The 17263-nt window shown below is 29.8% G+C and overlaps 1 protein-coding gene across 3 annotated transcripts in view; it reads right to left on the bottom strand.

Moving 5' to 3' along the window:
* Window positions 1-5145: 5145 nt before the first annotated feature.
* Window positions 5146-17263, bottom strand: part of ERR (estrogen-related receptor) — a 169014-nt gene continuing 156896 nt past the window's right edge. For all 3 annotated transcript variants that reach the window (XM_035358148.2, XM_035358146.2, XM_035358147.2), the window contains one exon: window positions 5146-17086. In XM_035358148.2, the coding sequence (XP_035214039.1) occupies window positions 16833-17086 (254 nt within the window). In that variant the 3' untranslated portion in view covers window positions 5146-16832. The remainder of the gene's footprint in view (window positions 17087-17263) is intronic.

The raw sequence follows: 17263 nt of genomic DNA on the forward strand, positions 1-17263 counted from the left end.
AAAAGACTTGCATCTACTGATGTGTTAAAGACACAATATGAAAAGTGCATGTTGAAGTTTGTTCCATAGATGAATCCAGTGAGAAGCCAGTATATTAACCTTCCTCATCATGCTGTAAGAAAGAAAACGCAATCTGATACCAAGTGGAGAATTGTGTTTGACGCTTCCTTGAATGCCTTCACTGAACGATACCTTGGAAGTTGGCCCGAATCTTCTTCCTGAAACTATTGGTTGTCTACTAAGATTTCGATTGTATGAATTTACTGTTACATGTGATGGTAAGCAAGCTTTCTTACAGTTGTTACTACATAAAAAAGATGGGGACGTCAAAATTTTTGTGCTACAAATTAAAATCTGATTCATCTCAACCTACTACTTTAACAGATGAAATAACTGTTTACAGATTCACTCGTTTACCATTTGGCCTTACTTGCAGTCCATTTTTACTATGTGCTGCCACATGAGAATTGGCTGCAAAACATATCGCAGAATTTCCAATTGCTGCACCAATGATAGATAAACATCTCTATATGGATGACTTTCTTGCTAGTATGGAAACTGAATCACGCATTATAATGCTATATCACGAGATCAAGGATTTGAGGGCTTTAATGCAATTGCCTATGGAAAAATGGGCTACAAACTCTTTAAAACTCAAAGATGTACTACAAACACAGGAAGAATCTCACAAAACGTCTTAGGTATTGGCTGAAATACAAATTCTGATACTTTGAAGAATGTATTCAAAACTTCCCTTTGTGTTTCTACAGACAAACCACTTACAAAGAGATGGTTACTCCGCTGCATTGCTAATTTTTATGATCCCTTAGGACATTTTTCACCATTTACTATCCTAGGGAAAATCTTATTCCAAGAAGCATGGATTCTTGGAATCAAGTGAGATGAATTACTACCTGCTAATTTATCAACTTTATGGTATGCAGCTGTAAAAGAACGTGATGACATTTACTCCCTTCAAATTCCTCGTTACATACACATTTCATCACATGTTCCTTTTGCTATTCATGTGTTTTGTGACGCATCTGAACGTGCCTATGGTTCCGTTCTGTACATTGTTATCTTTAAAGGTGACCAATCAAATGTGAATTTAGTGTGTAGTCATAACAAATTAGCATCTATAAAGAAATTTGGTTCTCTTGGCGGCCCTGATGGGAGCACGATTGTTGTGATATTTCTGTGCTGAAACGAACATCTGTTCGTCAAATGCAACATTGATTCTCAAGTTATCTTAGGGTGGATACATAGTGACCCCAACAAGTGGAAAACTTTTGTTAGCAACAGAGTAACAGAAATTATTTCTACACTAATCCTTCACAATGGAGACATTGCCCTGGCAAAGACAATCCAGTTGACAGACTTTCTCAAGGTGTTTCACCATCAACACTAAAAAACCTGTAAATTTGGTGGAATGGCCCTCCATGGTTAGTCAAATCTCCAGAATATTGGCCTCATTCTGATACTATTTCTAAAGATTACAGTCATAACTTGGAAGCAAAGAAAGGAAAAGTTCAGACCCTTCACATCGTATCTACTCAACCAATTATAAAAGCTAGAAACTACAGTTCTTACTTTGAATTGTTATGTGTAACATCTTAGATTCTTCGCTTTATTCACAAATGTAGGAAACAAGAAAAGTTAGTGGGTGAGTTACATGCCACAGAACTCAATCAAGCTCGTATTTATTGGATACATACGGATCAGAAAGAATCCTTTCCTTCAGAATATGAAGCTGTGTTGACAGGAAAATCACTCCCTAAGAAATCAAGGATAAAAGAATTTAACCCTTTTTTCCAAGAACAATGTTATACTTCTTGGTGGTCGACTAAAATTTTGTGATTTAGCTTATGCTGAAAAACATCGCATATTATTGGAAGGTTCTCATCATTTTACAAGCCTACTGATACGCCAAACACATTTACGAATGCATCATCTTGGTGTTTGGATTGTACTTTCTCAGCTTTGCTCAGAATATTGGATATTAAAAGCAAGGCAAGCCATTAAAAGGGTGATAAAGACTTGCCTTCCATGTAAAGTACTGAAACAAAAGAGAAGTGAACAGATAGAAGCTCCATTACCAGCTGAGCGAATTCAAAAGTCATCTCCTTTCGGAACTACCGGAATTGATTTTGTTGGACCACTCTACATAAAAAATTATAACTCCATTACAAAAGCTTACATTGTTATCTTTACATGAGCTACAACTCGAGCTATGCACTTAGAATTAGTTTCCGATCTGCGTACTGACGTCTTCCTACTTGCTTTACAATGTTTTGTCTCTAGACATTCACTTTCTCATATAGTTGTACACTGATAATGCCACGTTCTGCACTACGGACAAAGAGCTGAAATTATTCTGGGATACTATATCCTCTGCCAAGACACAACAGTTTTATGCAAACCAGAACATCAAATGGAAATTCATCGCCCCACGAGCAGCTTGATGGGAAAGAATGATAGCCTCAATTTAGCGATGCCTTCGAAAAACATTAGGTAAGGCTCTTTTGGATGACGCTGGTCTGATCATTGTATTATGTGATATTGAAGCCGCTCTTAACAGTAGACCGATTGTCCATGAATACAGAATAAAAGATGACTCTGAGGAAGCTTTAACACCCTTGCACTTCCTCACAGGAAAGAAATTAACTACTATTCCTTCCAGCCCCACAAATCCTGAAACAAATTTAAATTGTATGTGGAAGAATCGTTAACATTTGATGGACTGCTTTTGGAAAAGATGGCAAAAGGAATATCTGATGGACTTGCGTATATTTCATCAAGTGCGGAATCCATCTGAAACAAATAAAATCTGGAAAGGGGACATTGTCCTACTACAAGAAGATGTTAGACCTCGCCACACCTGGAAAAAGGCCCGTGTTGAGGAGCTAATCCTTGGCTGCGACAAGAAAGTCCGTACTTGTGTTCTGCGCACCAATGGACACACCATTAACTGACCTGTGCAGCTAGTCATCCCTCTGGAGGCTGACCAGGGTGGGGGGACATTACCTTTTTGTGAATGGCATCACTTAAGTTTTTTGTATTCATAAATGTTTTTGCTTGTTCTATACTTTATATTTATGTTAGGAAATAATTACACATAAAATACTATCTCCTAATAAGAATTATGTATAAAGTGAGTTCCCAGCACCACTGTAATCGTGCCCCTCTTGATTGGACGAATAGAGGAACACAAACTTAAGTTACCCGGGCATACAGTAGCTGCAGATATCGCCTTACCAATGGACGCTGTAACCATAGATGTAACATGTGTGGAGGTTGCTTTGTGATTCCGCTTGGCTACAATAGCAGTATATCGATCTTCCGCGGAGGTTGTAACACTTTGGCAACTGTCTGTGTGGTTTGGAATTGTTTCCATAAACATGAAATTACAGAATGATGAACGCCAAAGAAAAGAGCAACATCTGTGAGCGACTGTCCTGCTTCAATGCACCCCACAACACACCAGTACTCAGAATCTTTCATTCGTCTTCTGGAAGTCATAGAAACACGTGTCTTGAAAACAAATTGTACGAAAGTTTTAAACACCTTCTATCAGCACTTACTTACAATCAACTTCTGTAACCCTTCATAAAGCTTCTTTTTATAAGACTGCCTTTTTTGCACATTTCTTGACATGAAAGCGTGATTGGCTGATATGTAACACATTTGCATACTTCCATCTACCTCTGCAGCGAATTGGCATCCACTTCAATTCTGATTGGCTTCCGGAAATTAGCATTTTCCTCTCCATGCTTAAATTTTGGAAGTGAGTGTATAATAGACACTGATATTTAAATTCTTATGCCTTTTATTTCATTTTTGTTTGGAAATAATTTAAACATGTAAATATAATCATTATTATTAATACTGCTCATTAACTTAATCTGAATTTTTATTGTAAATTAAAATTTTTCTGTTTATATTATAAAAAACATATGCAAGAATTTAAATATTTTAATCAAAAAAGATTATATAGGAATTACTTCTGCATGTTAGGCTTAACAGCAAAACGCATTCGAGCAGAATAACATTCAGCACTTCAGTCACGGGCACACAGGGAAACTTCATGTAAGGAGGAATGTCGAATAAACTAACAAGTTTATATAATCTAACTTTTGAGAAAAGCTAATATTTATAGAAAAGAATATTAATACAGTACGAAGTCCATAATCTGGAATGATCAAACCGGACATCAAAGCTACAAACTTTCTGTGCATGTGTAGCGCTTACACATGTGCATAACACCTTCACGCATGCACATAATACATTTATGCATGCACGTTTAATGTATAACGGATGGTATAGGCTAGGCTAAAATTATCTAATTCAGTTAATGTTGCAGATTGTGTTGTTCCTTAATCTTCTAATTGGATCCGGCTTATTATTTTTTGCAGACTGTTACAGCAATTTTATAAAAAGTAAGCTTGAATTTATGATTATGTCAAAAAGAGTTTCCGATTCTGAAGCTGCCAAAGGAAAAAGTGGCATTGCTGCAAAAAATGGATAAAGGCATAAAGAAAGTGACAGAGAGGTTAGGGAAAACGAAAAATTTCGATTGACAAGTTAGTTGGTATTCTCGGCACAGCAATTACAGGACTTGAACAGCGAAACTTTGTAACTGAACAAGAAATTATGACTGTTTTTAGAAGAAGAGAAAGTATTAGCACATAAAACGAAGCAACTTAAACAGCTTACATTAAAAGAAATGTTTAATAAAGTAAACAAATAAATATTACGCCTCTTTTTTTTTTTTTTTTTTTTTTGGGGTAAATTTTGATACCCTTTAGATCATAATTGCTCTTTATTTCATAAATTACAGTTTCATATTTTTATTTTTATAATTTCTGCATGCCATCTTACCAGATTTAAATTGATTATCTATAATCCGGAATCGCCAAAATCCCGACGAGTTTGGATTTAAGACCTTTGTACTGTATTGTGAAATTTAATGACTAAAAATACATGGAGGAGCTTGATACCAATAATTTGTTTTAGATGGTTCAATGAAAATAAATGAAAATATTTAATATACATGATATATATAGTTAAGGAAATTTATTGATTTTGTTATTGCTTGCATTTATGCTAAATGTGAACTTATATTTTACACACAATAATCAAGTCAGCTTCAAACCCACTGAACAGTTTATTGGCTGGCAATGAGTCAGTGGCACATGATACATTTTCCCTCACAAGGGAATGAACATGCTAAACTATATACAAATGCTAGCAACCTCTACCAGCTACAGCAAACATTGCTGCTTTTAAAGACAGCAAAATTATCATACAGCCCCTAAATAACTCGAAACATTACAGAAATGGTGTTTCTGCAATTCAGTACTAACAATAATAATAATAAAAAAACAGGTTTCTATACAATACTCTTTAAATAGGCAATAACTCTCAATCTTTAGGCTTAACATCTATAAGATAAAAGAAACTAATACTTCTTTGAAGGTCTTTGCAATAAAATTCTTGAATGTGACACATTTATGCAGACTCCCAATAAAAATTTCTATTTAAAACATTCTTGTTGAATCTGTTTTAAGTCTAAATGCAAAAAGAAAATACAGTTGCAAAAAAATTTGATACAAATAAATCTTAACCTTTTACCAAGGCAGCATTTCAAAATTCATAAACATGTAGAGTTGGTTCGATTTATTTTTGTAGTACAGTTAGCTAAGCCACCACTGAAAAAAATTAATTACTATTTCAAAAATTTATTACATAGAAAGGAATTTTTGCTTAATTACTCTCAATGTGATAAATTAAAATTATTTTATTGTTAAATTAAACTGCCATGTTTAAAAGGTTAAAACTACTTTTAAACGGCTTTACATATATCAAATATTTAATAGAGGAAGTTGTGGGGATAACTGACATATCTAGATTTATCAGTCTAGATAATTTGCATTACAAAATAAACTGTCACCTTTTTCACATCACAGAGTTTTATTGGACAAACTGATAACTGCGAAATATACAGTCTTCCAATTTGAAAGGTAAAAACTAGAATAACACAATGCTCAACATGTTTGTTTACAAAATAAATTTCTGGATGGCATGTTTGTACTCTTCAAATTCTATACACACACATACAATAAGAAAACACAAAATAAAACTGTGCTTGCTTCTTTATAGACATGAAATAGTTTTTCCCTGTATTTTTCAATTATTAATTTTTAAACAATAAAATGACAAATTTTACCAAAACAAAATTTTTTGGTTTTTCCTAGTTAAACTGAATACATCTCACATTTTGTTCAACAAGCACACTATATACTTTGTGTTTTATTTGCAATCTGAAAAACAATTTTTAAAAAAATCCATCATAACCTCACATCATACATATAGGAAGTCTTTCGTCTGTTTTATATTTCTAAGCTCTTATATTTTAAAATTTACACATAGTTTAATTTCATACATTTAACAGTTATCATAGAATTAACAAGAATAATAAAATAATATTTATTCAAATTATTTCAGAAGATTTAACATTTAGCATAGACCTTAAATTTAACTGAACATTAATTATACATTTCAAGATACAAGAGGGCCCTCCAATTTAAAGCAATGGTATTAAAAAAACAGCAGTCTTTTAACCTATAAATATAAACCAAATTATTTAAGTAAATGAAATTATTTTTAAAAAGGTTTTAAAATACATATGATGGTAATTTTCATATAAGAAAGAAATATATACATCTTTGTATCACTTATCTCTTTAAGGGAGCCCTGGAAATATTCTTTTTTTTATTTGCAAACATTTTATTTAACATGCCATCTATATGTCTTAAAATGTATACTGATTTAAGTTTTAATCTCTAATCACCAACATTAGTTGTAACAGAGTTAAACATTACTATACATCAACAAGCTAATGTCAACTAATACAATAGTCTTTTTCTACACATTTTCAGTTAAAGGATCTATTCAAACCTATACAGGCCTAGCAAAATGCATCATCTATATAACACGGAAGAAGTTTCTTTCCCTTTTAAACATGTAAGCTAGGCTGGGTTAATGCTAATTTCCTAAATAATGGTAGCACTGAATTCTTTTCTTTTATCTCATGCTAACATTTACTATTTCACACTGAAATCTATATCCAAGCTTTCTCTATGCATTTAATAAACTGGATCTTTTACACATGCATAACTTTCCTAAATTATTGCTTTATCTATGCACAACGTTTTAAATTTTGATCTCAATATTTAATGACATTTAGACAGAATTACAGTCTCATAAAACATTTAAATAAATTCTAACAATTACAACAAATGTATCTGTCAAATGACAGAAAGCTTTGGAAAATTTCACACTGCAAATTGTAACGACATTAAATACTACATATAAAATGATACATAAAAAATTTTGAAGATCCAGAAAGTGGAAGAAAGAGCAAATATTAATAGAAATAATTAAATTATTTTTTTAATACTGAACTTATCAGTACTGTAAATTTGTATGAATTCATTACAGAAATATAATTACAATCATCCAAAAAAACACAAAATTGCATAGTTATTAAGCACCATAATTATTAACTTCTAAAATTAGGTCAGTATAACAATTTGTGGCAATGTAAACCAAGAATACCTTTATTCACTAAATAATGCACAAGATATTTGAAGTAACATGACATCAAAAAAGCTTTTAAGAAAAGTAACTTTGCATGATTTCTAAATATTTATTTTTACTCAGTTACTAGTTATGCAGCTCAAGAAACAAATATTTTCTTATTCTAATTCTTTTTTTAAAAATAAAGTCACAATATTGTTAAACCTTCCACACTTGCATTTATGGATGGATTTCCAAATATGCATTTTATCTTAAGCTTTAGAACCTTAACAAACATCCTCATTATCTATTCACATTAAAAGCCAACTATAAACTACGGTATACTTAGGCCTTTTCAAATGTTGCTAGACCACCACAAAAAACAGTTGCAGGAATGCACTATTTAGAGGAAATATGTGAATCACTGGATTGTCTCAAAGTCTTATTAAAATTCACAATTTCTCTTTATATTTTAAGAAAATAACAAGTATTTCCATAAAACATAAGGAACAGTGAAATAATTTAATCATTAAAGAGCACAACATATTTCGTATTGCAAAAATACACAATTTTTCAAATTACTACATTTACCAGACAGATTCTGCAATTTGAATAGGACTTAAAATTTATTTTAAGTATAACAAAATACATTGCTAATTGCAAAAAAATTACTTAATTCAGTTAGCAGACCATTCTTATGATAATGAGATTTCAAAAGCCCATGATGCTAGAAAAATAATCGGTGGGTAAATTATCAGTTTCAATTTGCCCGTGCGTCACCTACAATAATGATTTCTATTTCAATAAAATGACACATATTACAAATGTAAAACAATACCATTAATGAGATGAAGTACTGAGAACTTTAAACCAAAATATAGCTTTAATTATATTCTCAAATGCATCAGACAAATTTAATTTTATAAAAAACTGTGCTTCAAAATATATGTGAAATGCAAAACGGAAACACATATTTTCAACCACTCCCTACAAGGATGACCTTAAGAATTCTCTTGAAAATTGAAGGGAAAAAAATTCCAATTACGACACAACGAATATAACAGCATAATATTTACATCCACCAAGAGGGGAGGGATTCACTGTTATACACCTGAGAAAACATAAATATCTTCATTCATCTACAATATTGTTTTACATTTTTCAATGACTACATTAAAAAAAAAAAAAACTTGCAGAACAAATACATCAGAATATTATTGCAGGAATCCTAGATTCTAGATATCTGACAACACAAAGTAAACATTGGTAATGAATTGATTTATCACAGCAACTATATAGACAGCATGTTTTATCTAAAGTGCCAAACGGACGGGACAACATTGTTCTAGGAATAAAATAATCATGATCTTTACTTGATGAAAGCACTGTCTATGCGAAAGACGTTCAAAAAAGATTTCAGGTACAAATCCAAAGATCTTGTAATCAAGAAGTAAAAAATTACATGAATGATTCAAGTGAAATGCAAGGTGATTTAACAATGCAGAAATTACTGTGTTCATTATTTTCCACCCATTTTAAATTTTGATTAAAAAATTCTCAGGTTATTCTTAAGACAAATAAATATACATACCAGCAATGAGTAGCAGAATTATACAAAAGCAGAAATTTATATAATCTTTGTACTATCATTGACCAAAACAGCAAAATTGAAACAAATATTTCACCTTTCTTAGTCCAGTAAATGTCTATATATCAGAATGAGTCAAAAAAATATACATACATACATACATATCAAACACAAGTGTTTATCTGTTAAGTTCTTAAAAAATTGTAATGAAGTATGAAAGAAACACATTATTGAGTATTAGTTTAAATTTCAGCTTTAAATATAGTACTCATCACATTCTATAAAATATAACTCAGTTTTGTGCTATATGCCCAATAACTGTGCTTCCTATGTTAGGCAGAGAAGTATCTGAATTCCTAGAAAATAATTTATTGAAAAGCTGTAGCATTTAAAATTAATTTTTGAAGATTAGATTATGATAGAACATTTGAACTGATAAATGATTCTTAGCTTGCAAAGTATTTAGCATTAAGTTTAAAATCCAGCACTTATGCATAAGGTAATGGCATACTAAAATGCATAAAAGCAAATTATCTTGTAGGGGGGTTAAAAGAATGAGGGACAGTTACATTTATATATTAAAAATATAACTGAATTTATTTATTAAGAAAAAACAAAATGAAATTTTGCTTTAAGTAAAAATATCTTTACGGCATTGTTTTGTCCCTTCTCCAACCAACATTTGTTATAACAATAACACTTGTTCCTGACTCACCTCTACCTAAAATGTGTAAAGCCTACTTATTACCAGTTACCTCCAGTTAGATGCATTACAGTAGTTCTTATGACAAGACAGACAATATGCTTTATTCTAACGAAATATTAAAAATTATAATTATCTTCAAAGAAATTAATAACAAAGGGCAAAGCATATAACTATTAATGTAGCAGTTATCATTTATAAACAAATAAAACTTACTTTTTAGAAGTGTAAATTCAGATACTTTTTTTAACCCTCCAAGTATTACGGGTTTGGCCCTGAAATTTCATAGTTCCCTAAAATATCACGAATAAACGGTATTTTCTTGATCATAATTCAAAAAGGATCTTTTCACTTTGTACCTTAATCCTCTCCTTCCAACTCGAAATCAAACAGATCAGAGTATAACAGAAATTTTCAAGCAAATCAAAGCCATTCTTTGATACAGAATTTTATGGCCATAACCCTTGGAGGGTTAAAAAAGCTTGAGGTTTTAAAATAGACTTGATAGATAATTCTATGCTCCTTCCACAAGAAATTATGTTACATATATATTAGAGAAAACCAGCAATATATTTAGAGGAAAAATTGGGGAATATTTTATTAACACTAATATAGACCAAAAAAATGCTAAACAATTAATGTGAATAAAATACAAATATTTTGAATTTTCAATAAATGACGGAAGGTTAAGAAAGAAAACAGGAAGTTAATCCTGAAAACAAAAATTTTAATTAGTTGACAATTCAATTCTTGTGTTCTTTTTTAAGGAGTAGCCAAGACAGTCTGCTGATAATTCTCTTATCTCCTCCTTGAGAAAGACAATTATCATCTCATATAAAATTGTGTTTTCGATATAATTTTCATTGTTTTCAGAATTAATTTTAAGTTTGTTTGCTTTGTTCATGTTTGGTTACCTTTCATTATTAGTTGATAAAAATTCAAAAAAGTTCTGCTACATATAACATGGCCCATGGAAAAGTAAGCCACCTTCAATACTATTGTGAGGTATTGAAGGATAAAGGAGGTTGTAACCCCTTGCTCTGTCTGCTGTCAGTCCGTCAGGCAACTTTGTGCTGCTAAATAAAGCAGTGTTCCAGTTTTATTTTCCTTTCCTTCATATCACCCTAGAAAGATGATGCCAACCTTGCCATATTAATACTGGAAAGAAGCTTTTCCCCCAATAAGCTACCCTGTATTTAATGATGTATTCAACTTTAACTGAATAAATGCAGAGTAGAATATGTTTTGCTTTTAAATCAATTCATTAGATATTGATATTCAAATAAACTATAATTTCATGTTAAAAATGCATTAAAAAGATTTTAAAATTAATCTGTTTATCTATCAAATGACCCAAGATAACAAAATAAGGGGAAAAATAATAAATAAACTGTAGATGAATGAACTTGATTATTTAAAATAGGCATTAAAGAAATAATCTGTATGAAGCTTGCATTACAAGTCCTTTTTAAAATCACTTTACATTTACTCCTGATTCACAATTTGCATTATTCATAATTGTTTGTACACTTCATTTCAGCAGGGCTTTATATTTTTTCAATTATAAACACTAAAAAAAAAAAACTTAAAACAATATGGCAGTCTTATCTCAAATTTGCTGCACTACATCAATGTGATTAAAAGAACCAGTGTTAATCATTCATAAGTTTCAAATGTGTTTAAATAATAATATAATAAATAAAAAACGGTTATTTTTGAAGTAATTTAGATCATTTATTTGGCAGAAAGAATGCAAAACTTAAAAAGTGCATTTTATTAGCATCATAATCACTTTTAATTTTTAATGAAATTTCCCTAGTTGCATGATGAGTATTAAAAATAAATGTAAGATATCACCATCTCCTGAAGAAGTGAGAATTAATTACTTGATAATTGTTTAAAAATAGCTTTAAGAGTAGTTTTTTTAGTCAAAGTAAAATGTTTAATAACATTAAAATATATACATGTATTAGTCTTATATTTAAATCAAACCTTGACCACAGTTGTCAAATAAGTAATTATTTGATAACCATAATCAAGGTCTTCAATTATAGACTCATAATATATTAAAACCAAAGTTAAAGATTTTTGCAAAAATGCATTCAATTTTCAGTTTTAAATGTGTGGAAAGTGAGCCTGCAGTTCTAGTTAAGATTTGGAGTAGAACACTTCCTTAACCTGAGGTATTAGTATTTTTCATAGGTGAGTGTAATGCTTTATGAAGTAGGAAGCAAAATAAGTAAAAATTGTGGTTTTAAGTAGCAGAAAATAAATTATGTATTCCTTACTTTATCTTTTATTTAAGATACTTTATACAGATTAAAGAAATGAAAAAGATTTAAATTGTTATTTTTGAATGTGGAAGAAATAAATTTTCAAACTTCATTTATTAAGTATATTTTAATAAGCATCCAAACAAAATGTAATTTTTACTCTTACTGTAAAACCGGTCCACTACCAATTTAACTAAATTGCCTGCCATTCTCCTGTTCATTACATGTTAATATTCATACTAAACTGCATTAAAAAAATGAACACTGCAGTTAAGGATAAACAGCTCAAAATTAAAAACTTGCTATAATCTCTCAATAGGAACTTTAATCAATCAACATAATGAATGTTAAATTGAATAAAATCTAATTATGTTTATTATATGATTAAGAAATTAAAAGAAAATTTATAATTAATTCACTATACATTTTCTTATTCATGGTGCACATCTAACATGAAAGAAAGCTTACTAGTCTTCATTTTTTCCATTACTGCAGCAAATGCGTTTTGCTTGCTCTACATTAATTAGTATAGAATTTGTGGCATGAGAAATAATTATTCTCATGTTGCAAATAGAGAAAGCAGTAACTAAACATTACTGATTTTCCCTAAATAAAATACTTTATATCTATACTAATATGGAAGTTCTATTTGCATATTAAATATTCTACCATTTAAAAAGCAATTTAGAGTTTATTTTAAGAATAATGTATCACATTAAGAAAATCAATTAAAATATTTAGCATTTTAAAGATATAGTTAAAATCATAGTATTTTAAAGAACTTTTAAATAATTCCAGGTTTCAGTTCATGCTTAAGAAACTTCTATAAAAATGGAAATAAATACGAAGTCCAAAGACAATATGTTCTATATTAGCGGTATGAAAAAATGGATAAATGAAAAAGAAAGGTTAGTTTCCTACTGAAACAATTCTACAGAAACATAAATGAGTTTAAAAGTTATATTACATTGCTAATCCAACAATTGTCAGGGCATAGAGCATCGACACACATCAGACCTCTCCGAAAAATAAAAATTAAAATAGGTAGTTGAAACACTTTTAGCACATTTAAAGATTACAACAAAAATATATGTCAAAGTACTACATTTATATCATTGGATTAATTAATTATAATTAATTCGATGAAATGTTTACAAGATAAGGCTTCTAAAATACAAACATGACTATATATGAAGACTTGCAATATTAAAACACAGAAGCACAGCATTTAGAATTTATGAAAGTTAAACAGCACCTGAGAAATATTACCCTTGATTGTTTCAACCAATACTTTAAAAGCAAAAATACTAAATTTGAACACTTTTTTTTTAGTCTTAAAGTATTGGAAAACTAACCCATTATAAAGCAGTAGCACAAATGAAATAATGGAACAACATTAGCTATTTTAAAAATGGACATAAATCACATATTATATATATTGCAAAGGAAAGCATTAAAAAAATTTAAGCAATTTTGTTCACTTAAAAAGTATTAACTAGATAATACAAACTGAACTATATCAATATTTTGTGGCATACTTCTGTATTGTTATGATAAAATTTTCAAAGAAAAGTAATTTAATCTATCAATAGGTGCATAAAAACTATTTTCTGAAATTTTGATGAAACAATAAGCATGATACTAAAGCATTGTAGTTTTAAACTTGAGCACATGCAATGATAAAAATTAAAATATGAAAAGTCTTTATATTTTAAGCTGCCAAACTAGCTGCCAAAATCGATAAAACTACACTGCAGGAACTTGAATAATTTTCACCCAATACTAAATTATTCCACAAAAATTAATAAATACTAACAATATATTCCAAACAGAGGTATTCAAGAATCAGCCATGAAAAAAATCTTCACATGAAATTTTAAGTGATGTAAAGCTTTCAAACTGAAAAACACTTTCCACAAATAAACCAACATTCAGTTTATTGCTTCTAGAAGGCATTAATGCATAGAATTCATTTTCAGTTAAAATGTTTTCATTAACGAATGGAATGAAATATATAATATATTCAATATGAAGTATAAACAAAATAATGAAATATTTTTACAAATTTTATACCATTTGTAATGTGTGTATTTATAGATTTCATACAATGTATCATTAAAAAAATATCTCAGAAATTTGCACAATTGTCAAATGGAGAAAAGTACAGGCATTCACAACTTTGCTCTTCTGTGAATAATAAAATTTCCACGATTTAAATTTCTCCAATGTCTTCATAGGTAAAAATTATATATACAGAAGCTGAGAAACCCAGATTTATAAAAATGAAACCTAGGTTTCCCTTTCGCTAATTATTTTTTGTTTTCATAACGGCAGCACCAAAGTTAACTTTGAAGACTGCTGTTTCTAAAATGATGGCAGTAACAATGAGACCACAATGAAACACTTTTAATGAGTAATGGCAGGACATATATGAACATGAAAAATGGTTTGCATCAAGGTTGATAAAAGTTTCATGAGGTCTGTGCATACTATACAAAGAAATGAATGCTTTATATTTTCTTAAATGGCTATGTTTAAATCTATACACTGAAATTTTAAATTACATACAGAATAAATCTAACACCACATAACTTATAAATTAACACAGTTTCTGCTCAAATTATGCATTAAAAATACAGATAACAAATTATCCACAATTAATAGCAAATCAATTAAATACTAAAAAATCAATGGAATAGATACAAGCTGTCAAGAGATGTTATAATTGGAAATATTACAATTATGAATGTGCTAATTTAATATGGGTGTAAATGAAGAGATGACTAAAATTTGTATACAAAACTGAAGTTTTGAGTTCAGTATAGCTGTCATACAATAAAAAAATCTGCAGATACATCCCCAACTATTCTTATATTCAATTGCATTTAACTAACAAAATATATGGTAACAGTTTTGAATATTGCATAAAGTATATAATTTTAAAACATAAGATTTTGAATCTTCTTAAACTCACCAAATGCTTTAGGACACAAGAGAAAAGTAAATCAGTTCTTCCCCAGCCCCCCCCCAAATGTAAATTATAATACAGTGTAGTCCTCATAACAATTAAATATATATTTTTTTTTAACAGAAAGCTATTTTACTTCCAGACATTTTGGAATGAAAAGGTATATATTTCACTACGAAAAGCATTCTGTGGATATTGAAGTTTTGTTCTTCAGAAGAAAATTTGATATAAACAAGTACATTAATGATACAAACGGCAAATTTATATCTCAAATGCACTGTAAGTAACTGACTTAAGACCTACAAACTCAGTCAGTTATAATTATTGCAATAAACTTAAAAAATTTCTGACATCATTTCAATTATAGATAAAAATTTAATTTTGATTCCTTATTATGTATGTCAATAAAATGATTTGAAAAACAACCTTAGTGATAATATTAACAGATTTAAAAACTTTCAAAATAACCTAATAACCTTTCCATCCATTTAATAAGCAAATATATGATGAATTAAAGTGTCATAAAAAATATGAAGCAAATCTGGATTTTTTTAATTGTGATCATATTTATGTCTCAGGCACGTATTATGGCATTTTATATTATGGCACTATAGCATTTCCTACAAAGTTTCCAGGCTACTCCAAATGTTAACAGTAAAATAAATATTTTACTTTCCTTTTCTTACATTGAAACATAATAAAATATAACCAGCATTATACTATGATAAGCAAGATGTTTTTGGCAATAAGGCTGAAATTTTTATTAATGGGGAAAGGCAGTTTTTTGAGTTCATTCTAGGATTTAAACAGGCATACTCTTACCTTGCCCATTAAAAAAGAGAGAGAGAGGGTGAAAAACAAGAGGATTTCATTTCCATTCAAAATGGCTACTAATGTCTATCTCATTTAGAACAATTTCACAAATATTTTGTTTAGAAATTTAACTATTTTCAAAGGGGCATTTAACTATTTTTGTGATAAGTGTTGGGGGGAAGAGCAAATCTTAGCATGAAATATCCTGTAGTTAATGAAGCAACAGCATCAACAATACCTATATAGATAGATGAAGAATAATTTCAGTTGTTGCATAGATGTGCAAATAAATTTTGCAAAATATCCTATGCCGTGTATAAACACATATATACCTTAACAATATATTAAATTTTCCTTTTTATATGATAGTCTACTAAGTAATAAATACTTCGAGGAAAAACTTATCTGTAAAAACTGGAGTACCTTATTTGTTATTTCTTTCTATGCACTTCTTTATAATTACTATTGCTTTAGAACTCTGAGTAGCACATTTGGATATTTGTTACTCTTTTTAGCTTATGAAATCTATTACTTTCCAGGTATACACAGCCAGTACAGCTGGCAAGTAACAAATTCTATATTTTTGTGATAGATTTGTACCAATTATAGTACAGTGACCAATTACAAAGAGGCAACATTTTGTGAATTTAAGGGCAACTAAGGCAAATGTACTACCTGTGAAAACAGACATAGAATGAACCCTACATATATTTTTGCCTCTAGTATTACAAAAACTATTATTTGGTTCTCTCTTATCAGCTAAAGTATTTATCCCATTGTTAAAAATGATGCAATTGTTTGATTGTTATGAGATTTGATCACATTCCAACACTTTGCAACTCAGTATCTTCATCCAGCAGACCTCCTTGTTGGTTGATCTTGGATTCCATGTGGTACATAATAAGCAAACTACCACAGAGGTACATTAGATTCTAACATTTCCACAAACAATTTGTTCATTGGAACCTTGCCCTCCTTGCGTACGTTGTTCCAAAAAAGGCGCACTTCAACATCAAGTTGCCGCAGAAGAGGCAGGCACAGAAGCAACTGGTTCAGATGTTGGACATAACTTGTAGTGCGAAAAATTGTAACACAGTCTGTAAGTCCAGTTAGTATAGTATCACGAAGTTTGTACACAGATTTTGAATCTTCAAGCTGAATATCTATAAAAAAAATTTTAAAAATTAGAACTGAATGAATAAAGTAAAAATAATATATTAAAAAAGAAGAAATAACATATAAATTCATAAACTGTGAAAATAACACAAGTGTTTGGTTAGTGCATATGAAACGTTAAGATTATACAACAAAAAATAAAATCTGTTTATCTTTTAGAAAAC

Source organism: Stegodyphus dumicola, chromosome 12, assembly GCF_044657685.1.
Source record: "Stegodyphus dumicola isolate Sdum_Otavi_A_Nest chromosome 12, ASM4465768v1".
NCBI classification, from domain to species: domain Eukaryota; kingdom Metazoa; phylum Arthropoda; class Arachnida; order Araneae; family Eresidae; genus Stegodyphus; species Stegodyphus dumicola.